Source organism: Anastrepha obliqua, chromosome 2, assembly GCF_027943255.1.
Source record: "Anastrepha obliqua isolate idAnaObli1 chromosome 2, idAnaObli1_1.0, whole genome shotgun sequence".
Classification (NCBI taxonomy): Eukaryota; Metazoa; Arthropoda; class Insecta; order Diptera; family Tephritidae; genus Anastrepha; species Anastrepha obliqua.
In genome coordinates, this window is record NC_072893.1 from 2,143,682 (window position 1) to 2,169,934 (window position 26,253).

The 26,253-nt window shown below is 37.5% G+C and overlaps 3 protein-coding genes across 7 annotated transcripts in view; 2 read left to right on the forward strand and 1 right to left on the reverse strand.

The window, feature by feature from the left end:
- Nucleotides 1-2,481: 2,481 nt before the first annotated feature.
- On the reverse strand, nucleotides 2,482-5,392 carry LOC129239178 (myrosinase 1-like). Its single transcript, XM_054874514.1, has 7 exons — nucleotides 5,276-5,392; nucleotides 4,929-5,208; nucleotides 4,348-4,878; nucleotides 3,946-4,280; nucleotides 3,783-3,885; nucleotides 2,776-2,879; nucleotides 2,482-2,676 (listed from the first exon to the last, which is right to left on the reverse strand). Exons 1-7 carry the CDS (start codon nucleotides 5,302-5,304, stop codon nucleotides 2,547-2,549), a joined length of 1,512 nt encoding a protein of 503 aa, XP_054730489.1. The 5' UTR covers nucleotides 5,305-5,392; the 3' UTR covers nucleotides 2,482-2,546.
- Nucleotides 5,393-9,665: 4,273 nt separating this feature from the next.
- The window catches only part of LOC129237228 (endoplasmic reticulum membrane-associated RNA degradation protein-like), a 51,766-nt gene continuing 35,178 nt past the window's right edge, over nucleotides 9,666-26,253 (forward strand). The window contains exons 1-5 of one of the 4 annotated variants that reach the window (XM_054871805.1): nucleotides 9,666-9,869; nucleotides 9,922-10,250; nucleotides 10,308-11,476; nucleotides 11,642-11,802; nucleotides 25,179-26,247. In XM_054871805.1, the coding sequence (XP_054727780.1) occupies nucleotides 9,698-9,869; nucleotides 9,922-10,250; nucleotides 10,308-11,476; nucleotides 11,642-11,783 (1,812 nt within the window). In that variant the 5' untranslated portion in view covers nucleotides 9,666-9,697 and the 3' untranslated portion in view covers nucleotides 11,784-11,802; nucleotides 25,179-26,247. Of the gene's footprint in view, nucleotides 9,870-9,921; nucleotides 10,251-10,307; nucleotides 11,477-11,641; nucleotides 11,803-12,013; nucleotides 12,348-12,377; nucleotides 12,721-25,178; nucleotides 26,248-26,253 lie in introns of those variants that run through there. The other 3 variants (XM_054871807.1, XM_054871806.1, XM_054871808.1) reach the window with 3 other exon arrangements.
- On the forward strand, nucleotides 13,724-16,117 carry LOC129237229 (uncharacterized). 2 transcript variants are annotated; one of them, XM_054871809.1, is made up of 2 exons: nucleotides 13,724-15,479; nucleotides 15,545-16,117. In XM_054871809.1, exons 1-2 carry the CDS (start codon nucleotides 14,737-14,739, stop codon nucleotides 16,089-16,091), a joined length of 1,290 nt encoding a protein of 429 aa, XP_054727784.1. In that variant the 5' UTR covers nucleotides 13,724-14,736; the 3' UTR covers nucleotides 16,092-16,117. The 2 variants fall into 2 exon arrangements, with proteins under 2 accessions (XP_054727784.1, XP_054727785.1); XM_054871810.1 differs by having other exon boundaries at nucleotides 15,548-16,117.

Consider the following 26,253-nt stretch of genomic DNA (forward strand, 5'->3'; position numbering starts at 1 on the left):
TGGATCCTACAAACTCACTTAAATTCAAATTATTACATTTCAATTGAATTAATTTTAAGACAAATAATTATAAACATTTCAACACGTCATTTCTCCATTAAGCAAAAACGAACTGTTTTCGTCTGTTATTTTTGGCGCGTTTCTTCTGGCAGTCTGCCATTTCGCCTATCAGCTGTTCAAAATCCCATAATGTGTGAGTGCTGCCATGTTGTGAAACAAGTTCATGGGCGCGCTCTCTCTCAAAATTAAAGAGTTTCACATCTAGTTATCTATGGTACTGGAGTGACTCGGGGTTGGTGGGTTTTCCCGACTGAAGGTTGCGAAACCCACCAACAAAGGGTAGTCTTAGCTATCGATAACACTAATTTCGCTAATAGGGAAGACACTGGAGGCCTTCCTACTTCTGTTGTTTACGAAACACTTGACTCCTACTAAATATCAGTATGGTTTCGGTAAAGTGCAAATTACCACCACTTAACGCCATAAATGCACAGATAAATCGCGGTCTTAAGCAAAACAGCCCGTGCGAGAGGCCTGTTCTAGTAGGATTCGTCCTATTGAAGGCTTTCGAAATAGCCATTCCACGCTACTAGATGACATTCCACAGTCAACCCTCCTGCCGGGACTGAATAAGCGGTCTGTAAACTACCTATGTAAGTGGTTGATACTTGGCAGTAATATTTCGAGACCAAAACTCAAACAGAGGAGGATAAAATAAGGCGTGCCGCAGGATGGTGACCTTTAACTTTTGCTTTTCAACTTCTACATCTCGAAGCTTTCTCAACCACCAGAGGAAGTTTGACTCATCTCATATGTTGACGCCACTACGGCCCAAAACCGCAACAAGATCCTGGGTTCTACCGCTAACCGGTAGCAGTTGGTGCAAGAATAAAGAAACGTTGCTGGCGCCATTTAATGCAATATGCCGGCCAGTTTTGAATAATACAGCGCTAAATTGGGCGCCTTATATTAGATAATCGCACTAGAGAAAGGTTGAGACTTGTCAGAAGACTGCAATCAAGACAGTTAAGGAACAGCGAGGATACTATGCTCTCGGAATGCTCAGGAATTACTCCTGTATGCATTTGCTGGAGGCTGAGCCAGGTACACCGCATGACACTAACCACCTATTTATATATCCCTTAAGCCCAAAAATAACTTACGGCATTTTTTTTATCCCAAAACAGAAAATACCTATGAAAGGACAGAGATTTGCCACAATTGTGAAGACAAAGTCCGCATCGTTGGGAAGAGCTCAGACCCTACCAAAGAACTTTTCGGTCAGAGGTGGTTCAAGGAGTGAAAAGGTGTTGGCACAAGTGTATTAGGTTTGAGTGTATTACTTTTAAGGTAGATAGGTATTGATGAATAAATGAATATTTTTCGAGAAGAAAAGGGTCGCCTAACTTTTTGAGCTCACCTCGTATCATATATTGATGAACGTAATAGATTGGATTAGAGCGTGACTACCATATGGAAGACGTAGGTTCGAGAAGAAGTTTTTTCTAATAGCGGCCGCCCCTCGGCAGGCACTAGCAAATCCCCGAGTGTATTTCTGCCATGAAAAAGCTTCTAATAAATATATCTGCCGTTCGGAGTCGGCTTAAAACTGTAGGTCCCTTCATTTGTGGAGCAACATCAAGACGCACACCACAAATAGGAGGTGAAGCTTGGCCAAATATCCAAAAAATTTAATATAAATAAAGGTAAAAATACTTTTCCCACGATTTTATCAGATCACAAGGATCTTCGGTGTATATCACAGTCCCACTTCCATCTTTAACCTTTGCGTTATTATTTTAAGATTTCTCTGTCACCTTTGTATTGTTAATTTAATATTGCAACACCAAAGGCATTGCACCGCTTGGTGGGAATTCAGAGGCATTATGATCCATCGGCACGTCCACTGTGTATTAGAGAGCTTGGCGCAGAAAATACAACAATAACGCCCAATAATCGTTACAAGTAAGAAAAATATGTGTTCTGGATGAATTTACTATGTGCAAATTGACACATTTCCAAAAAGAGGTATTCCAACTTCACCACCAAGAATATTTAGTATTTAGTAGCTCACATATGGTCCCTTACATATTCCCGTAATGTGGAAGAAAAGGCTACGTTCAGAACCAACACTTGTACACTCCCTGCAACACGATTATCTATTTTGAAATGCCTTGGGGAATATGTTTTGAATTCAGCTCCGTATTCCCTTGCTTTGGGTACAGTTCAAAGGCTGAGTAAGCGCAGTGACCTCCGTCTGCAGCTTTACGATTGCAACACATTGCACTTCACAATATATACGCGTATACGTGCATATATTTCTTATCTAAGTATAAAATAAATTTTATTTATTTTTCCAATTCAGCCATTTACTTCAAGCACACCGACGAAATTAAGTTCGACTTTATTCACTTACTTGCACGAATAATCGCATGCAGTGGGGGTGTGCATGTGCTTATAATCAAATCATAAAGTGGTACCTTCCTTTCAATGCTCGTATTCAAATTTATTAGTTCATTACATAAATATGTATGTAGCGCCACTTTTCACACGAAATTGTCACTTGATGATATTTTCCGACTTTCAATGACACTCCTGTAATAATGTGCCGAATTTTTGGCAACACGTTCTTTATTCTTGCTTGTCATGTTCACATAATAGAGACCAAACTTTTCGCTGCAATGGAAATGAACGTTTATTGTTGGTTTAAGGTGTCGCTAGCACGCAATCGCAAAGCAACCAAGAGGAGGGAACTTGAATGAAGCATTTACTTACGTAAAACCCCTATTCCACTCAAAATTATCGATTAAACTCCAATGCGAGTAGTATGTAACTTTACACCCATCGTTGACTGCATTCAGGACGGCCTGTAAATGTGCCTGGAAATAATATAAATATAATTATTACACACAAGTAAATGCATATCCTTAGCGAATATTTAGAGTCATTGTTGAGCTTTAGCTCGGAGCGTTTACCCCAATAAGACAAATTTTAGAGGCTCTTTGGTCTTTAATTTACCAATAATTTCATCATTAAATATCCTGGAAGAAAATGCCTGCATGGGTGTATTGATATAATAATAATAGTTTTGCTTTTTACATATAGGCATTTATGTATTTACATATATATCTGGCGCTTACACTCTTTATTGGGTATATGGCCGAGCTTCTCGTGACATTTATGAAGTGCGCCTTGATGTTTTCCCGCAAACTACCTACAATTTTGCGCCGCCTCCGAACGGCAGATGGTATTTTATGTGGCGTTTTTCATGACAGAAATGCACGCGAAGATTTACGATTGCCTACAAGCAAAAATTGTTCTATAATTCTTGTGCATCGTGTCCAGAATGCGTTTTGAGCACGGGCGCTATCGAATGGTAGTCACGCACCAACTCAGTCGTCCACGGCGGTTTGCTAAGCGTTATATTTTGCATAGTCCAGTGCGCCTTGGAACCATTTTTTTGCATTCACAATGCTTCGTATAATTCATTTACAAAAACCAAGCAATCACATACGAATTCCTAAGTTGTATTCGTTTTTTGTTATTGTCCGCTTTGGTAAGGTGCCGTTTCAACCTTAATGTCCTGCCACAAATTGCATTGTACAGGATTTATATATGAGCCGCGCCTTTTCTTAATATTGCTTTTTCTTGAGACTTAGATACACATCTTCCATAAGCGAGACTCATTTACCACGAGTGCTCCGAGTATCTGTCTGGGTCTATATGCACACACACTTGTGTGTACACATTAGGTGGATGTTTTGAATTTATTTTTGCAATACCTTAAGATAATCAATTCGATCTGCGTCATTCAATTCGCCATTATCCGACCAACCGTTTTCCGTAATGTAAACTTCTACGTTGTTATAGTTATCCCGAATCCATCTAAATTGTAGATTAACGAAACTATTCAATGGACTTTTTGAGTCTGTTTTTGAAACTCACTTTAAAAGGTCCTCCAAACCTTTTGGTGCACAAAAAAGCCAATTAGATTTGGCACGTTTCCAGTTCTTATCTACCGAATATTTAAGGCGTGAATCACGTTCCCAAGATGGATTTTCACCTAATGGGGGATCCGCTATCTCAACGTAACGCGAGGTGTAATAATTAAGGCCCAGAAAGTCCCCTGATCCCTTTATTATTTTCGACCAGTAGAAGTTGAAGGGACGCAAACGAGACCACGCAAGTCCTTCTCTCATGCTGTTGCTCGTGATGTCCTCAATAACTTTATAAGGATAGTTTCCCGATTTGCCAAAAATGGGATGCGCCAACCAACCTAGCTGCAATATAAATCGCATTATGAAATCTAAATAGTGCAAATAACGGTATGTTCAAATATGTATTCACCGAATATTGCAGCCCTCGATCCACAACTTCTTCTGCATCATTATTTTTTGGGTAATAAAAACGGCTGCTGATAGTAATACCCACTTTGCCGCGTTGTGAGTGGAAATACTTTGCTTTGTAAAGGCGGTAAGCAGATGCATGCGCTTTTAAAAGATTGTCCATACAGATGTAATCTGCTACACCAGGTGCATGAATCATAGGCGGAAAATACGCACTGCCATAGCCAGGCAAACAGTAGTCGAAAGGTTCGTTAAATGTAATCCACTTCTTGACGCGATCACCAAAAGTTTCAAATAGAATATCCGCATAGAAGCGGAAGTATTTAATAACAATGTCGTTGGTAAAGCCTCCGAATTTCATCAAACCGTCCGGCATGTCATAGTGAAACATTGTTACCATCGGCTCAATATTGTTTTCTAATAGTTTGTCGATCACCATATTATAGTAGTCAATGGCTTTTTGATTTTTCACAGTAGTGTCTGCCTTTGGAAGTAGCCTGGACCATGAAATAGAAAAACGGTAGAAGCCGACCTAGAAAAGATATGTGAGATACACATACAATTTATATAAATTCAATCGACCTTTAGCTCTTTTAGTGCGACCAAATCTTGAGCGAAACGATGATACGATTCTGCAGCGTTGTCTCCGTTTGAGTGATCGGCAATCCTTTCCGGATGCATATGGGTGTAATTGTCCCAAATAGAGGGGCCCTTTCCATCCTCGTTCCATGCGCCTTCTATCTGGTAGGCGGCTGTTGATACGCCAAATGAGAATTCTTTTGGAAATTGCTCATTGTTCCCGTTATGCTGTAGTTCACATTTCACATCCGCATCAGCGAAACATACGCAGGAAATGGTTAAGCTAAAATATATGGATGGAATAGAAATAAGAGCCCACGTACAAGCGATCTAATTTCCTTAGAAAATACCATAGGATAAGCGGTAGTTGATCCCACATCTTAGCTATAATTAGCAATGCGAGCAGAAGCGATAGAGAGCTGTGCGGTTGGCTTGGCGTGACTGATTGGACTGTTCAACTTAAGAGCAGCAATTGATAAGAATTTGTTTGGAAATTTATTGTTGTCGAATGATTTTATTTAAGTTGCAAACACACTATAACCGACTTAAGCAAACTAAGGGTTTGCGCGAACGCGTGTTGGGGCTATTTCGAAATTGTTTCTGTCATTACCACCAATGCTTTGCATTCGATTCTAATAGTATTTAACGGGTAATAAAAATAAAAAAAATATTCAAAGTTTCTTACCTTTCATTCCATATACATTAACTATAGCCTGTACCACTGCAGCCTTATACTACCGTAGCATCTTACGCTCACCACGGACATCATGCACCATATCGGTTGCAGATATAGTTTTCTGAAGTATTCTGAGAAAAGTCAAACGTGGTGGTGGATCTAAAGTCGAAACTGAAACTAGGACTTCACACCTAAGTATTTGTCAATTCAAAGTTGACTTAATAAAAACTTTAGCCCCTTTCTTCAGCCGTATACCAGTGCGCATATTTGCAAACTCGTTTATTCAAACTTCTTGATCAAGAATTTAACTTCCTGCCAAGGCATGTTTCCCGAGTTATATGGTAGATGTTAGAAATCTTTCACCTTTTCAACCCTGTAATGCTTGTTCGAGACTTCCTGTCAGAAGAAGTCCTGTTAAGTTATCCGATGGAAGCTTTTAAGAGGCTGTATGCTAAAATCATGAAGAGGAGCTCATCTGAGGAGACTCCTCTGTCCCAGTTGAATAAGTTTATGGTGGTCCTGTGATCGAGACGTAGGCCAACACTTAAGTTTATGTTGTTTTTAACCACCAAACTGCTTTAATAGTTTCAAGTTCTGGTTGTAGTAACTTTACTTCGGGTTTTATGAGGATGATAATTTCATCTAAATCTATCGAGCGTAATGTGCAGTTACACATTTTCAGATTGGTGAAGTACACATTCAATGGAGCAACTGAACCAAGGTCAGTTTTATATTTAGTGGCGCTTTCGTAGATTTACCTTATACCAAGTTTTATCAGCTCTACCTTTTGGCCTCAGTTTACTCTAGAAAAAGCTACTAAAAAACATTTGAGTAGAAAAATGCAAATGCAAAAACCGCAATGGTGTATTCCTTAGCCGCTATCGGTGGGTAATGTCGAGACTGTAAGAAATTTTGAACTGTACTTACCATTCTGCTCGGCCCACGCAGGTAACTAATTCCAATTTTTTTATATCAAATTGCATTAATTATGGGTATATCATTAATTGACGCCCGTTACATTTCGTTGGTTGTAACATGTAACAACTTGAATTCACGATTCGTGTTTGTTGCTTAAATCTTCTGTTTTCAATCAACTCAAAACATTATAGCGCAGATATATGGCAGGGTTAATGCGCATTTATAAACATTCTAATGCACCTGGGCGACGACAAATTTTTTGCATTTAACAAACAGCTGATTTGTTTTCATTTTAATATTCGTTACATATCCGCACATTTGGTTCTATAGCTGCGATGCTTTAACGTCTTTGCCTAAAGTTGGGCAAACATGTTGCATACATTAAGGCGCAAAATTAAAAAACAAGCAACGGAAGCTAAAATGGAGCCAGGTCAGACTTAATATACCCGCGCACATTTTCGGAAAATTATATTGGAGTTGGACGTTCATTTTTTGAAATTAAAAAAACCCATAAACAAAGAGAATTTTAGCTTGCATTAGAAGGAGAGACGGAAAATTAGCCCTAACATAAAAAATGTATAAAAAGGCACCCATATATGGGTGAATATATATATACGAAGCTTCGCGCACTCGCCATGACAAAAATATCACGATTTACCAAATATTCGCAAATGGGCAACCAATTCTAAATAACAAAAAAAGATGCAATGTTGACTATTTTCAAATGGTCTTCAGTGATTTCTTCAATGTTAAATTTACAATTTTTGCATTCGTTAAGAAAAATTAATTCATGGCAAGTGCGTGAGGCGAGACGTAGCGGGCTCGTTTTATGAATGAACGGGATTTGCTTTGAGAAATATGCGGTGCCAAATTTTAAAAAATAAAGAAATAGTAAAAATATTTGATAGGTGAAATCTTTGGGTAAAAGATGTGAGGTGCTTTCATTTTTAGTATGGTGTCTATATTTTGGGTGTTCCAAAATCCCTTAATAGAGATTATACATTTGCGACCTCTTATTTCATTGACATTCTCTGCTTACATGAAAGAAATCTTCATCAGCCCAATCACAAATATTCCCGGGGAGTTGTATTCTCGCGAAATTTTTTTTTCTAGAGAAAAAAGTTTTCCAATTCTAAACCCCGAAGGAACGCTTTTCCCAAAATTTTTGGGTAGAAAATTTCAATTTCGAAACAACTGAATTCTGCATTTTTGACAGATCCGAGCAATTCATACCTACTTAAAATCGTAAGCCTTGAAATTTTACTCTCCATCCTCGCTCGTCCATCTACACCTAAGAAGTTTCACTTCAAAAAGTAGATAAAAATATTAAACAAAGCATAATATAGATTTCCAAAGTAGAAATTACTGCGTTAGAGCGTCAGACACAGGCGCAGAAAGCTTTAAGAAAGCATTTTCGCGATAAAGCAAACCTTCTGGAATTCTCGCATTCCTCGTGGGCTCGAAAAATGTCTTTTATTAAAGTTTCCAGAGAGGCTTAGAATGTATATGTTGTATATGTACCCTTTTTGTGTGTTTGGTGGAGCTCCTTCTCTTATTTTTGCATAAAATAAATACAACTTTTCCAGAACAAAATAAATGTTATTGTATTACTAGAACTCACACTTTGTTGGAGGAAAATTTGTTGGAAAATACATATTTTTTACATTTGCGACAAGGATGATAGATTTACCAGGTTGGCTCTTTAACTATGGGGAAAAAGAAAATTGTGAGAGAACTTTGGCTACCATGTCATTTCACATGCATTTACACTCTCGTCCAATCAGTCGTTTTTCAGACGGCAACGAGGTGTCATTGGTTGATAATTTTCGTATATCATCAGCTGATTTTGTCAAATTCGCTCAGAGGCGAATAACGGACTGCTAAAGAACTCACCTTTAAAATCTTTTCACCATGCATTTGTGATGCCTATTTTTTCTCAATTTCCTAACCCTTCCAAATCCCTACTCAATTTCCTTTTTTCGAAGTTTGTGAGTGATAAAAAAAAAGAAAGTAGAAAAAATGCTCTAAGAAGTTTTATTCATGAAATGAGGATAGTGAGTAGAGAAAAATCTTTCGGGAGTTCTTATTCCAAATCAGGGTTTATATACTAACTTTATTGTCAACTTGAATTTCCAAGAGCATCAAAGGTTGAAAAAAGTGCGTTTTTCCATACATACCTAAAGGACTATGTTTTTTTTATATTAAGGTATATATTTTTTCATAACAGTTTCTGTTAAAAAATGTTACCATAAAATTGACTTCAAGTCATATTTTCTATTTTGATATTTTTTTCTGTTATTGAACCAGAACCAAGCTCAACCTTGGCACTTTTCATACTTACTTTATGTTAAGGGGTTAGGTGGGTTTGAAAATTTCAAAAAATCGAATTTTGTTTTTTTGTCTCATTAAATAGTACAGTATGTTTAATATAAATTCTAAGAGATAGACCCTTCAGAAGTTCCGCCCATTAGGCCACGTCAGTTGAGCGCTTCACTCGTATACGTGTTTATCTCAAAACTCCATTTTTTAAGTCGGTGGACACGATATCTCGAAAAGTTATGAAGCGATTTAGTTCAAATTTTGTACAAATCTTTGAAATAACATTATCTAGTTATTGAACGAAGGATTTTTTTTTGTTAATTACAACAATTTTTTTTTAGCCAATCAATGTATGTCGAAAATTTCACTAAAAAATGAGTTTTTTGGTTCAAAGCCTGTCATAAATTCAAATTTTGATTTTTTTTTCCTTCGTACAACAACGAGATTTATCCATGTACTAACGAAATCCGTTTGGTTTTCTGATTTTAGATGAACCAATAATGAGCTATGCTGTCCACGGCAAGAGCATTTTTTTTTTGAGACGTCAAGGAAGATGAGGTACCAACGGCTGAGTTTTCTAAAGTTTTAAATAAAAATTTCACAAAATACTGTTTATATATGTATCTTAGATACAGTGAATTGCTTAAATAAAATATATGATTTTATATACTAAAAAAAAATAGTCAAAATCTTCTTTTTTTCAACCTCTGAAACCCACCTAACCCCTTAAAGGTTAGTTCAGGGCGCTGTCGCCTTTCATGCTATCTATTCCGGTTCTTAAAAGAGGCACCACTGTTCGTTCTTTAACTGAACATACCTTTTGTTATTATCCGCGCTAAACAGCTGTGAATCAAAAACAATGCAACAAATAGAAAAATGTAGTTTGATAAGCGAACAAATTTCCAAATATTTTGTGAAATTTGATACATTTGCAGTTGAAAAAACTGGAAAATATCTATTTTCCAATTGGTGTTTAAATTTCAAAGAATTGTATGGACTATTCGCGAGCTATTTGGAGTCAAATGATAGAGGTAAAATCTAACTGCAATACGAGAAATTTGAATAAATACGAAATATTTTTAGCCTGTCGATATGATGTGCATCTGGCCTGTTTCCACAAATTGCTTCCTATTTTCGAGGGAATCCATCATTTGTATTGCAGTGAGAAGTTAGATTTAAACCACTTGCAATTGGAATGGCTAGGTAGCAACTGTAAATATTTGCTGATTTCATTACAAGTGGAGGAAACCGCCGCAACTCTATCTGTAGAAAGAATTCTTCTAATGACCTCACTGTTGGAGAACGCGTTAGCAAATTTGTATTTTACCACAAGCAACAAATGCACACCACCGCATTTGTTGCGAGACCTGCTACGCACTGACGAGCTGTACAATATATTCGGATTGGAAATAGTATGTCCATTTATTGTAGTGAAATATCCAGAACTTAAGAAAATGATTATATTTTAGATTTCCTTATTGAAAATTATAATGGGCACACCCGATTCTATAAATTTAAGGAACATTGTTTGGCATGGCTTCCCAGAGCCTCAGGAAATACCAGACTATTACAACACAATACTGGTGCTTTTAATACACAGCCTGGGCTACGAGCTTATGAAAACTAAAATCTGTTTAACTCAACGTCCGAAATCTATAGACTTTCGGAAGCTTTGCGGAAAGGTATCAAATCAGCTTCTATTGCCTTCAAATTGGTTTAATGAGAATAGCTACGTTCATCAATTAAAAACTCATGTATGGCTCAATGAACACTACAAAATTTATTGGTATCGACTCTTGCAATACTATAAACAACAACAGTTTTGGAAATTGGTGATTTTGATTTTACCACAAATAGAATTGCTATTGCGCTTGATATATGCACAAGTAAATAATTTTGATGTTACTGCCAAGTTGAGCGAGTACTACATTACAATGGATTCTATATTTGAAAGTGATGTGCCCTGCAAGAGAACAAACATTAATAATAACTTGCTAAATGAGCGTGTAGTAAATGAGGAGTTGCTGAAATTTGTCTACGATTTGTTTATTGCGCCAAATGGGCCACGCCTGCGCGATAAAATCAGCCACGGTGAAGTTGATATTACGGAAATAGACAATGTGGAATTATGCGATATTCTGTTGTACCTGTCATTGGGCTTGCTAAGTTTTGAATTGCCGTTTCAAGAATACGAAAGTATTTTTCACTTGAATTGCCGAGCAAGGGAAGCTTTGTGTGGTGCAACCAAGCAATTGGAGCAGCTCGTAAAAAAACATTTGACGGAAGAATCTGCAGATATTTTAAAAAACATCAGCGAATTGAAAACACCTCCTAGAATCAAAATATTCCTGCGGCCCAAAAAAGAGTCGGAACTTGTGCTTTTGGTGCTGAGAAATTCAAATTTAGTTCAGGCATCCTGCGTAAATTATGGACATTCTATTGAAACGAAGTTAGAGCTTTTGGCACAAAGAGAATTGCATTCAAAGAGGCGGCGTACTTTGGAACGAATGTTATCTACATTGCCGATGATTTGCACTGTTTTATGCGACATTTTAAATTGTTTATTTCAAATATTTACAAAGCTGCAGGATGACGACGAAATCTACAAATGTGAGGACTCGCTGGGAAAGCTGCTGAGGTAAAAGTTCTTTATTTACGTTTCAGACTGATTTCTGGAAGTGCTAAGATTCGCATAGTCAACATAACGAATGACCAATATTCACTGGATCTCAGTCTGAAAACAATGCCATTTCTCACAATTAACAAAAATATGTAGGTTATATGCATAAGTGAATTTTTATAGGTTCTTAAAACATACTTTAAAGTTGAATGAGAATTTGGTTAAATATTCTGACAAAAGCAACAACGAATGGTTAAAAGCGGTGCAATTATGTGAAAAGTTTCATGAAGTAAAAATGCAACATTATTCAGAACAACACTTATGACCGCGCATTTCCCTGGAATGTAAGTATTTTGCATTTCTCTTTTCAATCGATTAAGGCAACCATAGGATTCGTCATAGTTGGGCATAAATGAACGAAATGTGAAATTTTTCTTAGCTTCAAAAACTTTGCTATAAATTTTATTTTGATAAAAGTATTTTTAATGTTAAATCATTTTCTATTGTTAAACAACTTCTGGCTACGCGAAGAGCATTTTTTATTTGTCTTTGCAGCTGTGCCGGGGTCTGCGTTTATGCTCTACTGGTTTGTCAAAAAGGGTGTAAAAGAAATTATCAATGAGTGCTTTACATTAATTTGATTTAGTTGAAGCTGTGGATAGAACAGAAATACTTAACATTTTACCTGCTACAACAACAAAAAGAAACCATTCAATCCGAAAGTGTATACGTACATTTTTTCAGAAAAGTGGTACAAATGTATTATTGTCTGTATTCCATGGCAACCAGTCGGATGTGATCCATTGCCATTTTAGACTTGCTAACCATTTTATTTGTTTCTAAAATAAGTTTATGTGATTAACATACATACAAATGGGTTTCAGTAAATCACATGCATGGCTTTTTTTTCTTATTAAAGGTTTCCCTTGGCCATAACATAAATAGTGAATGAAAGGTTAGTACGAGTTCAAGAGGGAACGGTAATGTGCGGGCGAAGAGCGGCGTTATTCAAATTTCCACCGGTAAATCGATGTTATTCATGCCAGTGAAAAATATGGGCAGAACATTCGTATTACAATGTTGATGGTTTTTAGGCATTTAAAACTCACAGCGTCAATGTACCGCGAAGCATACGTGCATATATCTTCATTTGTTATGCAGATGCCGACGTTATGTGAACGAATTTGGTGCCACTACATATATATATGTATGGACATACCCTGAGGTACTTCCGACTTAGCCAAATTAGTTCAGAACTATTCCATTTAGGATGGGTAGCTGCACTCACACTTCGTTCTTGTGTAACAGTTTCCGTCACGTGCTAGATCCAATTGGTTTTTTTAAGTTGGCATAGTAGACATTATAGATCTGGTTTATAACTTCGTTCATTTTTGAGCGATTTAACCCTTTGCTGCATATTATAAAATCCTATGACGCGGACATTCTCCAAAGCAGTGTCTTAAAACCAACGTTATATTTCTTATATACAGCTGATCTTCCGGTACTAAAGTTAGAAAACAGCATGATTGCAATATGTGCGGATGACCCAGTTCCAATGGTATCTCAAAGATGCAAAACTCGCAAAACGAGCTGAATATGACAATAAAGTGGTTAAAAAAATGGAACACCGAGAGAAATGCAAATAAAACAATAAAAATAAACTACAAAAACCGAAGGACAACCACCGAACCAATTAGGGATGGCAATTCCGACGTGCATATTCACACCCAAGCAAAATATCTGGGCATTACGATCGACTCAAAAATAAACTGGCAGGATCATATAAAATATACAATAAAGAAAAAGCGGAAGGAAATCAAAAATCGCTTTCGAAATCTATACTGGCTGGTTGACGTCAGTCCAAATTATCATTGCTAAATAAAGAACTTATTTAACGAACGCCAATTGCACCGATCTGGAAATATAGGATTGAGATTTGGGGCACTGCTGCAAAAAGTAATCTAAGTATACTGCAACGCGTACAGTCTAAGAAAAGTACAAAGCGTAGGAATGAGAATGATATTGAAGGGCCAACGCGCTTAAGCCCGTTTAGAAGAAATATGTAGAGCATTTAAAATAATGACAAATGCGAATATTTGACATTTAACACAGAGATTTTGCAAGATCTGTTGACGTTTGGCGGTTAAGCCGTCTTTGGGTAGATTTTTCTTTATTTGGGAGCCATCTCATAAAAGGGATTTGTGTGCCTCTGTTTATGTGTTTTCTGCTAGCGCTTTGTATTGCCACTTCAATAGTATCGATATCTGCCTTAGGTATGTACCAAGTTCCATCAGTCACGGCCCTAAGTATGTAAATTGAATTATTTATTGTCTATAGATATGCATAATATTTTATGGGGGAAAAATCTTAGAAGCATGACATGCTTTTTTTTATTTTTCTGCACCGTGTTGTTATAAATTACAGTTGATTTAACTTCTATTTATGAAACAGAAGGTAGACTAGCGCAACAAGCAGTGATGCACTGCATTCCGCGTATTAAAGAACTAAACTTTGCTTTAAACTGTTCCAAGTTTTACTACCGGGTATTTACATAAATTTTTAGCTGCGATTCCGCGTTATGGTATTAAATCATTGTATGTATGTGTGTATTTATGCGCGTATATGGTTCATCTTGCGCTTGAGTGATTTCGAATAGAAAGAGCGGATCTGTTGAGCTGAACTGTCGTATGATTGTTATTACTTTTTTGTTGATCCGGGAGCGCAACCCAGTTTTTTAGCGTTGGTGGCGGGTTCGTTGCCTGAGGTAGTTTGCTGTTTTTAACATTATTTTTTTCTGTATTTTATTTTAACTGTTGCTTTTGCTGGTGACATGAAGAGGTGGTTGAGTGTGTGGATGTGGTTGTTTAGTTTTTGCTGATCGTTCCATGATAATCGGAACTATTTTAAAGGCAACATACACACATTGGCCATAATACATAAACACCGTTGCTACAAATTCTTTTCGGGATGCCATAAGGCCATTTAACGCTGTTCACTACAGTTGCTTTTTAGAATCTGCATCGAACGGTCGATATTTGTTTTGTCGAAAAGTAATAATATATATTACCACAACCGAGTATTAAAAATGAGGATAATTTAAGTGGATTCAAGTGCATACACACGTTTACTAGTTTTGAATATTTGTATTTGATAGCCTGTTGCAACACAATATTCCGTTTGAGGGCAGGGCTAACGGTGTATCATTAAATATTTTGCATTCGTTTGCTTAGATCTACTTGTCTGCTCTCATTCAAAAGGGCCAACACTTTTAGCCAGAAATGTATGCCCACCGACCTCAGCAATGGGTGCTGGCATTCCTTACGCTTGCTAGTTACTCTATTCTGCTGGTGCGTGCCATGCAAATACCTCAGGACGTTGAAATACTTGAAGGATACCAGTTTGACGAATCACCCGAATACTACTCGACTGATTCAAATTACTATGAGGCAAGAAGCCTGCTATCTGGTTTTAAAAAAGCCATTCGCAATAAACGTTCAACATTAGAATACGACCAGGCTAAAGGCTTGGCGGTGGCAGGCGGTTCGCAATCAAATAACCTTCAGGAATTTACACAAAATATTGGTAGTCAGCATATTAAGGTGCACGAAAAGGAGGAAAAGAGTGAGGGTGATGAGTTAGGAGCCGATATGCCACGGGCGGAAAAACAAATAATGGACCCCGATTATGACTACTATTCACAGCGGCACATTTCCTCGTGGAATGGTGCTTATGGATCGTCCGCGTCGAGCAGTGCGTCACGTGCACCCGCTGGTGTCGAGGATGTCATGGCTGATGCCAGTAATAGTTATGTATCGAGAGGACGTCAAGCGCGCGTCAATTTTATCACACAACCCACAAAGGATTCTAATGACGCTGCGAAGGAATTGACGGAACCAATTGTATCCAAACTGCCAATTCCCAAAGTTCATTATGATGCAAAATACCCGTCTATTGCACCAGCCTATAACTATGAAATGTATCCGTCCCGCTCTTACGCGCCATATTTACGACGCTACGATCGGTAAAATGTCACGCTGCTGCTAAGTTGGTTGAGCAGTTTTTAATATTAATGTAATTTTTCTTCAGCAGCTTTGATGAGCCGTATTCGCGTTACGATCCCTACAACTATGAAGACCATTACTTATATCGTCGGCGCTACGACCCTTACGATAGCTATAGTCCACGTGTTCCACAATATCCCGAACTCTACTACAATTATCCCGATCGCCGCTACGACATACCAGAGCCCAGGGACTATATTCCACTTTACAATAATGAAATCTACGATAAGGCATCTTATCCGGCAGCTAATTATCCCCCCGTTGACGGCTACACGTCGGCCAAGTATCCAGAATATTCGCGGAATCAACGCCGCATAGTCTATTATGCACATTTACCGGAAATTGTGCGCACACCTTACGACTATGCCAACAGATACGACCGCTATGACGACCTAATGAAGGCAAATAAAGCCATCACCGGAGCGTATAAATACGACAAACAGGCGTCTGGTAGTGGAAGCTCTTTGAGCGGTACCGTCGCAAACACAGACTCCTACGCCTACATGAAGCGCGACAAGAAGGATCGGGCAACGCCAAAGCCCAGTAAGGTTAGCGTTAGTGGCAGACAGTAAGTGATGCGCAGCTCAAAGCTACAAACTGTCCGAGCAAACAGAGCACAGACAAAAACCGAAAATTTTCAAAGGAAAATAAAGTTACATAGCTTGTAGTTAATATTTTACATACATACAAATGTCATAATTATCCGAATCTATAATATTGCATTCATGTATATTAATTACTTCATACTTAAAGTAAATGTTTCAATAAAAACCTATGATTTATAAAAAGTTGTTTGTGGGTGAATGTGCAGAGCACTACAGAGCAAATCTCTGGTAGTATGGAAGGCTGTAATACATGCTTCAAAATCACTTGCCGTTCGGGTACTTTACACTTAAGTAATCAAAAGAAAACAAAAATTTTAATTTGCAAGTCAATTTCAGAATGGCTTGGCATACCAAAGGACAGGCATCATGGGCCAACAATTTAATTACAAATAATCCTAGTTAGCGCGATGAGTGTGTAAGTTTACGTAGGAGTGGCAGACGAACTGCGATGTCACTCTTCAATGACTCAGGCGGGCTGCTGAAATTGGGAAGGCAAACAAAGAATCGCATTTAATAAATATTCCGGTCAATTTGAACGCAACGTGGCAGCGCCTTTCACCATCACCGGCGACATCCGAAACGGTCCAATGCTTGCGCTGCCACTAGTGGTTGGCAGTGTGCTCCGGCCACAAATTTACATTCTCTTTTGAGCCAGCACAACCATAACAACAATGACTGGCAGCGTCACTTCCGACTGCCCACCGGAAATATGTTTAATCTCGCGTTAATAAAACGATGACGCGTTCACCAGCATTCGTTTTTGTTGTGTGTATGCATTTGCATGTACGTATGTGTGTGTCAGTGTGCACGTGCGTGCTAGCCACCCAATGGAATTTCGAAATAAAAATACTTATTTTATGTTGCGGCTTGAAGTAACGCATTTGGTTTGAGGGACGAGGGGCATTGTGAACCATTTTAAATTCATTAAATATTGTTTATGCTTATGTGCATGCATGTGTGTATGTAATGCTTACATATGTATATATTTGTGAATTTACACTGTTGAAATGTTCTATCGATGGACAAAAGCGCTCGCGCAAACATCGCCGCTGGGCTGCGCAAACAAACAAACCAGTACAGCACTCCACCCTTTGCGACGCAGGGCGCGGTGAGGCGCGGGTGTGGAAGATAGCTCTGTTTGTGAATTTGAACAAAGTTAATGTTGGCTTCAGCCAATACCGGCTGTGGTTGCAAGTTTATTCGAACTGCCACAGTGAGAGTGCTGACAGTTGACTTTGTTTCGCCGCCTTTGTGGGTTGGTATTGAAAGAATTTGTAGAATTCTTAATTAAATTTATTGCAAATGTATGCAACAGCTTTCAGCGGCTGGTAGACTGTGTTGTCCACTGTCAGTATTTGCAGCTCTTTTTAGCTACCTTTGGCTACCCCCTTAGCTCCGAAGTTTCGTTTGAAAGTTCCTTGACGAGCTGTTTGAGAAACAAAATGAAAAAACTTTCGTTGCTTAAGAAGTTTCACTTTGTTGTTCGGAGCAGAAAACTGTCTCACTTTTGTGTTGGTACACTTTGCTTGGCTTAGGGAGCGTCTTCTGTCCTAAGTTGGGAGCATCACATCTTAAATGCACACACATTTTTTTTTTAATTTTCTTACATATATTTACAACAACTCCATTTTTGTGGTTTTAGAACACTCGGCAGTAAGAGGCTGCGTACGAGGGACGCTTTTAAAGAATCGTGCTTTCTTTCAATAAACTTAAAATATAAATTCACTGGCCCACATAGTTAAAACCAAGTAAAGAAGCGTTGAAGCTCAGGTGAAATCGAACTTTCAATGTCCGATACATGTCCTCAGTCATAATCATAGTTAATCAGGGTGTCCGGAAGCAGAAATAAGATTTACAAGTTACATTAAAAACCAATTACGAATGATAAAAATTTATTTCAATAATTATTAGAAATAAGGCAAGTATAGATTATTTGTTTAAAAATTATTTTCTCTAAATGTTGACCATTACGTCGTATACAATCTTGGTATTCCGTGATTGTTGCGGATGATATTTTAGTGCTAAGATGTTCGCTGTGTTTGTTTTATAGGCTTTACTTTTGAGGTACCCCCACAGACGAAAGTTTATAGGGGTAAGATCGGGCGACCTGGGTGGCCAGGATATGTCGCCGAAACAGCTTATCAGTTTGTTAAGGCCAGTATCGCTATGGTCTCTCTGAACGTGCGCGGGGTGGCACCATCTTACTGAAAATCCACTGAAAGAAAGATGTTCTCTAATTATTGGCAGAAAATAATCGTTAAGAGACACAGTCTACAGAAATTACTTGCCCTCCACAATTTTCAAAAAAATATGGTTCAACTGCTTGACAATGCACACCAATTACACACCTCCGAGTGCAATTCTGCCATGAAAAAGCCCCTCATAAAAAATATCTGCCGTTTGGAGTCGACCTAAAACTGTAGGCCCCTCATTTGTGGAACAACAACAAGACGCACCCAACGTCGCACAAGACGCCAAACACCCAAAAAGAGTGTAAGCTCCAATTGTATTTATATATATAAATATATTTTTTATTCGATCCTTTTATGCTGATTTATTTTTAAAAATTCCAAAATATTGATATACATACATATATATTTTTTTCGGTATTCGCTGATTTCATAATTTATGGAACACAATTTCGGCTGGCTTCGCTTTTTAACTCAGCTTTCCAAGACCTTGGTGACTATTTTTGAATATATCTCACGAATATTCGCTTTAAGGACCTAAATTGTTTGCATATCATCCGCACTTGTACCTCATAAAAACATGTCTAGCGGCGTCAAATTACAGCTCTGAGATGCCCAATTGACATCGTCGAGACGGCTGACAACACAATAACCGAACTTGGCGGGCGAAAATCCGCTTTAAGCATGGACTGACGCACCATACTGCTGAGACCAAAAATCGTCCAAGTCCATGTATTCAATTTCCGGCCACAAAAGATCGTTTATCCTATCCCTGTAGCGCTCAACGTTGACCGAAAAGGCATCTCCAGCAGAATTTTCAAAGAAAAATGGGCCAATAATGCCACCGATCGCAAATCCGCAACAACTCGTCACTCTTTGAAGATGGATTGGATTCTCTACAATCACGTGCCGGTTTTCCGATCCCCATTTGCGGCAGTTTTACTTGTTAACATAGCCGCCGAGACGAAAATGCGCTTCATCAGAAAATATAATTTTGACTTCTTTTCAATAAACTCGCTGTTTGGGCTATACATCATTGACTTTGGAAATGAGTTAGCAATATTTCCCAATTTTTTTGTAGTGTAAAGCGTTTCATTTCGTTCCGTGCGGATATGACACTGACTTTCTCTCAAAATACCATTTGATTAAAAAACCCACTATATGAACCACCCTGTATAGAAGTACATACTATATAATATAAATATATCTGTTTCGATTCCATTAAAATCAAGTGCACAAATCACAGAAAAACATGTTTGATGTCGGAAGAAATGGTTGACCCTAATGTTCGAAGAGTACAGTTGAAAGCCTAAAGTTATGTTCGTATATGCGAGATTATCGAATGAGATTGCAGAAATTAATCTACTCGTCTGTGTAATCAGACTTCAGATTAATTAAATTAGTGTAATCAGCGTATGTGTGTTTTTTTTTCTTGCTGGAGATTCATGCCGATCAGTCCATATTAAGTTTGAATAAATATTATTAAAGACAGAGAAGGAAGAGAAACAATGCATCAATTTATTTAAGGGCACAATCGACTGCCAGTAGGAGAGAATTAGCAAAAATCAGAAAATGAAACTACTAAGGTAGCAAAGGAGTATTGCGGCAATACGCACGGAAGCAACTAAATTAAATACGGTGTGAACGTATATTGCTGAAAGGCACAGAACGTTTTGGGAGTTTGAAATATCTTAGACGATGACCACTTTTTTAGAAAAAGCTTTAGAATGAGCCGAGAATGACCGGTTTTCCACCTTCTGTATTCTGTACGTGATTGCGATTGCCTTTTGTGCACTTATAACTTTTTTTTTGGTCAGCTTCCATTTTCGTTTTTCTTTTAACGTTTCTCCTCTGCGTCTCAAGACTAACAAAATAGTCGAAAACACAGTAACCAGTAAATCAAATAAGGTGAAAAATGCCGGTAATCTAACACATGTGCGCATAATATGAAAGTACGTTCACATATACAGTGATTAGCAATAAATCCACAAAAATTATCTGCCCGATAGGACAGATTAGCTGCAAAATTGACAATCTGGTGTCAAGACCGTTTTGAAAGATTTTTCTTCATAGGAATTGGTTTGGTGGAATATTTTAGACTTTTCGGTTTGTTTAATTATTATCTACGATTTGCAGAAAAGGCAAAGAGAAGCTAATTAATTAATTTAGCAATTTGCTGCTAGTAATACACGTCTACTGAGATTGCAAAAATTATGGCAGCAATGCGCATGTGAAATTCGATATTACATTTTAAATTTCATAATAAGCAACAACAGGGCAAAGCGACTATAGACACATGCGTTTTTCTCAAATATATAATTATAATTAATTAAACTAGTATGTAAGCCCCGAAAATCGGGTGGGCTTTTTTCCCACGGAAAGAAAACAGTATATGTGACACTTTTATATATTTAAAGTTATGATGATTAGAAAAGTGTATATTTTTATTCATATGTAATATGTAAGAAGTTATGCATATAACATTTTTAAAATTTTTTTCAGTTAAATCAGTAATTTTTTTTAAACTACTTCATTATAAACTACATTCAACGTCAAGTTTTCGTGATTGCCCATTTTAACTCGTATATTTTCCCAGGATCTAACCCGGCTTAACACAACATAAAGTTGGCCGTGAGCAAAGCAATCCTCCTTTAAATGAAGCCCCACCCTTGATAACGTTTGCCCCTTTGCCTTATTTATTGTTATGGCGAAGACTATTATAATGGGAAATTGGCGACGTAAAAGGGAGTGTGGTTTCGCTCGGCTGCAAATTTATACGAAGCAATAGAAATCGCCTTCCCTGAGCCTCTCCGCATAACACTTCCGCGTGTAAAAAATTCGGATGCATTTGTTTTATGATAAGTCGTGTGCCATTCACCAATCCTTCTGCTGGGCTTAAATTGCGAATCAACATTATCACTGTTCCAATTTTCAATTGAAGCTTATGCGGCCGAGTTCCACAAAAATTGAGGGAGTGTAAAAATTCCACAGGGAATCTTACCTGATCTTGTGAATCTTGTGAAACAATCGTATCAGCGCTGAGATATGTGCGCTCTTGACCAGGTAGCATATTGACTATACTCGAGTTTATGATGGCACATTGATCATTTTTAGGACATAATATGGCTCGGTCTTTTAAATTATCGATTTCTATATTATTATGCCATTATTTGGTTGGAAAATCCAGTCAATGAGGTTTCCGTTTTTTTTAAAGAATTTGATCAGGAATTTTTACTCTTGATGCATTGTCTTGCCCTTCGCCGTGTCCTATGCGCAAAAGAAAATTACAATAGTCGGGTTCTTGACTACGCATATTGATTGTGAGCTTAAATGATTTAAAAAATTTTCACAAAGAGCAACGCTTTAAACAATTACCAACTATGCCAGTTCGCGTACTTCTCGGTACCACAGGCAAAACTTGCCTAAAGTCTCCACCCAGAATAATAATTTTCCCACCAAAAGGCGTCTCATTTTGGTGAATATCGCGCAAAAGATTAAAGATCTTTGCCCATACAATGCTGAAAGAGAGCTGAACAAGGCAAACGTACTCATATATTTACATATATGCGTATATTTGTGTGTCATCCCGCTTTGCATAGACATCGCTGTTATCAATATGAAAATTTTGATAACTTTACACGCAAATATTTCATGAACAAATTAACCAATTTTAATTTTTATAATTTTCCGGAAATATGCTCATCAAAACCTTTCTTTTGATATATATTTCATATCTGTACATATTTTAGTTTAGTCAGAATAAGCGCCATGTTTTAAAATAATACTATAGATAATTTATAATTAACAATTTTTTTTTTTTTTTTTTTTTTTTTTTTTTTTTTTTTATTGAAACGTTATAAAATTTGTATACATTTCATGGTATTACGCCTAGCATAAGCTAACAAGTAACATTATTCTATCCTTAACATTGAAATTTAAAAACAATTATAAATATTTTAAAAACAATTATTCAGCGTTGGCGACTAAATCTCGTGGCTTAGTTCTTCGAAGTCTTCTTGTGCAGACTGTTTTGGTAAGCTCTGCGGCCTCCGGGTTTATGTGCTCTTTCAGCCTGGTTTCATGGTTACTTGCAAGAATTTGGATTATATCAGCGACTTTTTTCACCGACAGATCCTTGTGCAGGTCGTGATTTCGCACATACCAAGGTGCGTTGCCCATGTCTCTGAGAATCTTATTCTGCAGGCGTTGTATAGCTTCAATGTTTGTTTTAGTGGTACATCCCCATAATTGAATGCCGTATGTCCATACCGGCTTAACTACTTGGTTGTATATTAATAATTTATTCTGTATTGACAATGTAGACTTTCTGCCAATTAACCATTTCATTTTTTTAATTTTTAAGTTGATTTCAGTTGCTTTAATTTTGACATGTTCTTTCCATTTGAGCTTTGCATCCAAAGTCATACCCAAGTATTTTGCTGTATTACTATATGGAACAGTAGCAGATGATATTTTCACTGGGTTATAGGCTATTTTCTTGTTTGTAAAGTCTACGTGAACAGACTTGCTTTCATTTAGTTTGATTCTCCAGTTTTCAGTCCATGCGACAACTTCGTCTATCGATGCCTGTAACTTTCTAGTTGATTCATTTGCGTTATTTCCATAGGCTAAGATACACGTGTCATCAGCAAAAGTGGCTATCTTACTTGTATTTGAAACAGGTAGATCTGCAGTATATAGCAAATACAGTACTGGCCCAAGAATGCTGCCTTGTGGTACACCAGCTTCAATTTTTTTAATGTTTGAGTATGCTTGTCTTTGTTTCACTCTAAAATATCTGTCTGTGAGATATGATTCCAATAGCAAAGTATATTGATATGGGAGCATCGCTCTGAGCTTACGGATTAGACCTTCGTGCCACACTTTATCAAACGCCTGTGCGATATCAAGGAATATTGCTGAACACACTTGATTGTTTTCTATGGCCTCTTCTATGATGTGTACTATACGATGTATCTGATCTATCGTTGAATGTTTTTCTCGAAATCCAAATTGGTGAGATGGTATTAATTGTTTATTAGAAATTATATCCTTTAATCGTTTGGAAAATAGTTTTTCAAATAGCTTTCCGATGGCTGGGAGTAATGCTATTGGGCGGTAAGATGTGACTTCGTTGGGATTTTTCCCTGGCTTTGGGATCATTTTAATTTCAGAAATTTTCCAGTGCATTGGCATGTATTTAAATTCAATGCATGCATTCATTATTAAAGTGAGTTTGATTAGCGCTTTGTAAGATAAGTTCTTTAGTACTTCGGCTGTGATTAAGTCAAATCCTGGACTTTTCTTTTGTTTTAGTTTGGAGATTTCATTTGCTACCTCATCAGTGGTAAAACTTGTAATTTCAACAGATTCTTGCACAGTATGGGGAAACAAAGTGTAATTTATCGTTTCAAATGGCTTAAAAATTTTTTGGAGGTGATGTGCAAATAACTCAGCTTTTTCCGAATCGGTTTTTGCCCATAACAATTTTTAATACAAATTTTATTGGAATTATGCCCTCATTTTATTTAGTTTTTATTTTGACGTTTCTACTTACATTCGTAGTAATAATAACACAGGGTTATACTGAAAGAAGTATCTTTATAATCTAAGATTATTTTATAATCTCGGATTTCGGGAGAGAAATGTTCCATGGGTAATCTCGTTTTTTGATTACGGATCGGGAGAGAAGCTCTGTTTCAAAATAACATTGGAAACCTAATGGAGTTTACTAATGCTAAAATCCATAATAGCTCATTACCATGGAAAACGAAATATCTAGCTGTTTATCTATTATTGATGCCATAGCCCTAAGCAGCGGATATTTACACGTATAATAATTTATTTGTTAATTTCGAAAGTGCAGAAACTAAAGAAAAGATGACAACATTCGAATACCACAATGCAGCAAATCAGCAACTGTTTATGGCTACGGCGAAAAACCGAAATCCAATTAGTCTGTACGGTTACGGTTATGACTACAACTACGAACTTAAGGCAAGCCACCTCTAATCGATTGCAGTGTTGCCCATAACTTTGTTCGATCTCCATATTTATGTGGTTATGGTTATTGCACCTCTAAATTGGCCTTAAAATTAACGAAGAATCTGGTCTTAATGATTTTGTTGTTTTCATTTGTTTTAATTTTCATAAAAAGTTTTGCGTATAGGTCTTCACAAAAGCTAAGAAATAAGCGAACATTCCGAAGACTTGTTCAACGGGATTTCTTTTTTGCGTAAAAGCATCCTCTTTTTGGCCGGTGCGTAGGGCACCCTAATGTGCATACTCATGTGTGCATCGTTGCTGTTGTTAAATACTGGCTGCATTCAGGGATAAATTTTGCCATTATCAATTACCTACTAAGGGGGAATAAATAAATACGAGCCATTTGATTTGAGAGGCGTATACGCAACGCTAACATATTTGGTCGCTCTGAGTCTGCTGCGTATAGATATGTATGTACGAGTACATATGTATGTAGGTGGGTATGTGTGCATGCAAATATCTACATATCGATATGCAAATTTATATGTCTGAATGAAAAGTAGGTTTTCCTTCATATGTGTGTGTGTAAATTGCAGCAGAACTGGAGTTTGCTTTGTTTACAAACATTGTGTGATAATTTAATTCAGATGCGAAACATGCACAGGAACTCAGTTTGGTGGTGGCTCGAGTGGTACGAGACATTTGTGCTCCCTCGACAGGCAGGAAATTGAGCTGAAGTGAATGTGCGATTTTGAGTGCGATTTTCTAGTTAATAATTAATTACTTTCTCATGCGAGGTATGTGGGCTTAATATCTGATGTGACATTGAAATTTATTTATTAAATTTTAAAAGCATATTTTGTTTATTCCATACTTTTAGATCCGATGAGCACAGTTTTGCGTAGCTAGCTTTCTGAAAATCAAAATCATTCCAACGAAACTCGAAACTGCCGAAATTTGACTAGGAAAATCAACCTATGCAGAAACCGCCAAGTTCTTTAATAATGCACGGAGCTCTCGTCTTTAATGCAGTCAAATGAAATGATTTACACATACATACATATGTACATATAGCCATACTTCTGCAACGACAGTTATTACAGATATTCATAACTCGCCAAGTGCAGAGACAATAGAGGAGGAGGACAGGAAGTGCTAGACGTTTTATTATTACGTGCGGTATTTTGTCGCAAAGACAATACTTTCTCGGTGCTGAAAAGCACAACTTCTATGTGTTAGCTCGAAGGCAAATGACGACAGCAGCGGAAGCGCTGTAAAGCAAAGTCCTCTGCAGGGAAGTTAAAATGTGCCCGCCAGTGCAGGATTAGGTGAGTCAGTCGACTGGAAGATAAATGGCAACTTAAATGTGAACGCAAAGTGCCGACAAAACGGCAAAGTGGCGATGCCGGCATAAGATCAAGGAAGCTGAAGGACGTATAAACAACTTTCCACACATACATACATATGTATGTACATGCATATACACATACAAGCTTCGATGTAAATGACGTGAAGCGTGCCTAAATAAAAATGTTATGATATGCCTTGTGGCACACAAAATCAACAATGCTGCTCAACGAACGGTACTTGCGCTTTTCGGCAGTCATACACACCAGCTCCGGCGCGTCGTGGGAGGTAATATTTTTGGCAGGGAATTTATTTTCTCTCGCGCGACATTCTACGCGCATTAGCTGCAAATTGATACATCAACACAGCTGGTGGTGGGACAGTGGCATTAACAGAGCCAAGAATGCTAGCGGCAAATAAGGAAACTCAAATAAATAAAACAAATGCAATTTCCGCGATGGCAGGAAGTGGCTTAAGGCGTCGAATTTGCATGCGTATGCGTATACTCAGTTGACAGTTCAAAGCTCGATATTCAGAAGGCAACTAAGTTTGCCTCACATACATATTTATGTATGCATGTATGTATGTATGTATATACTTGTATGTGC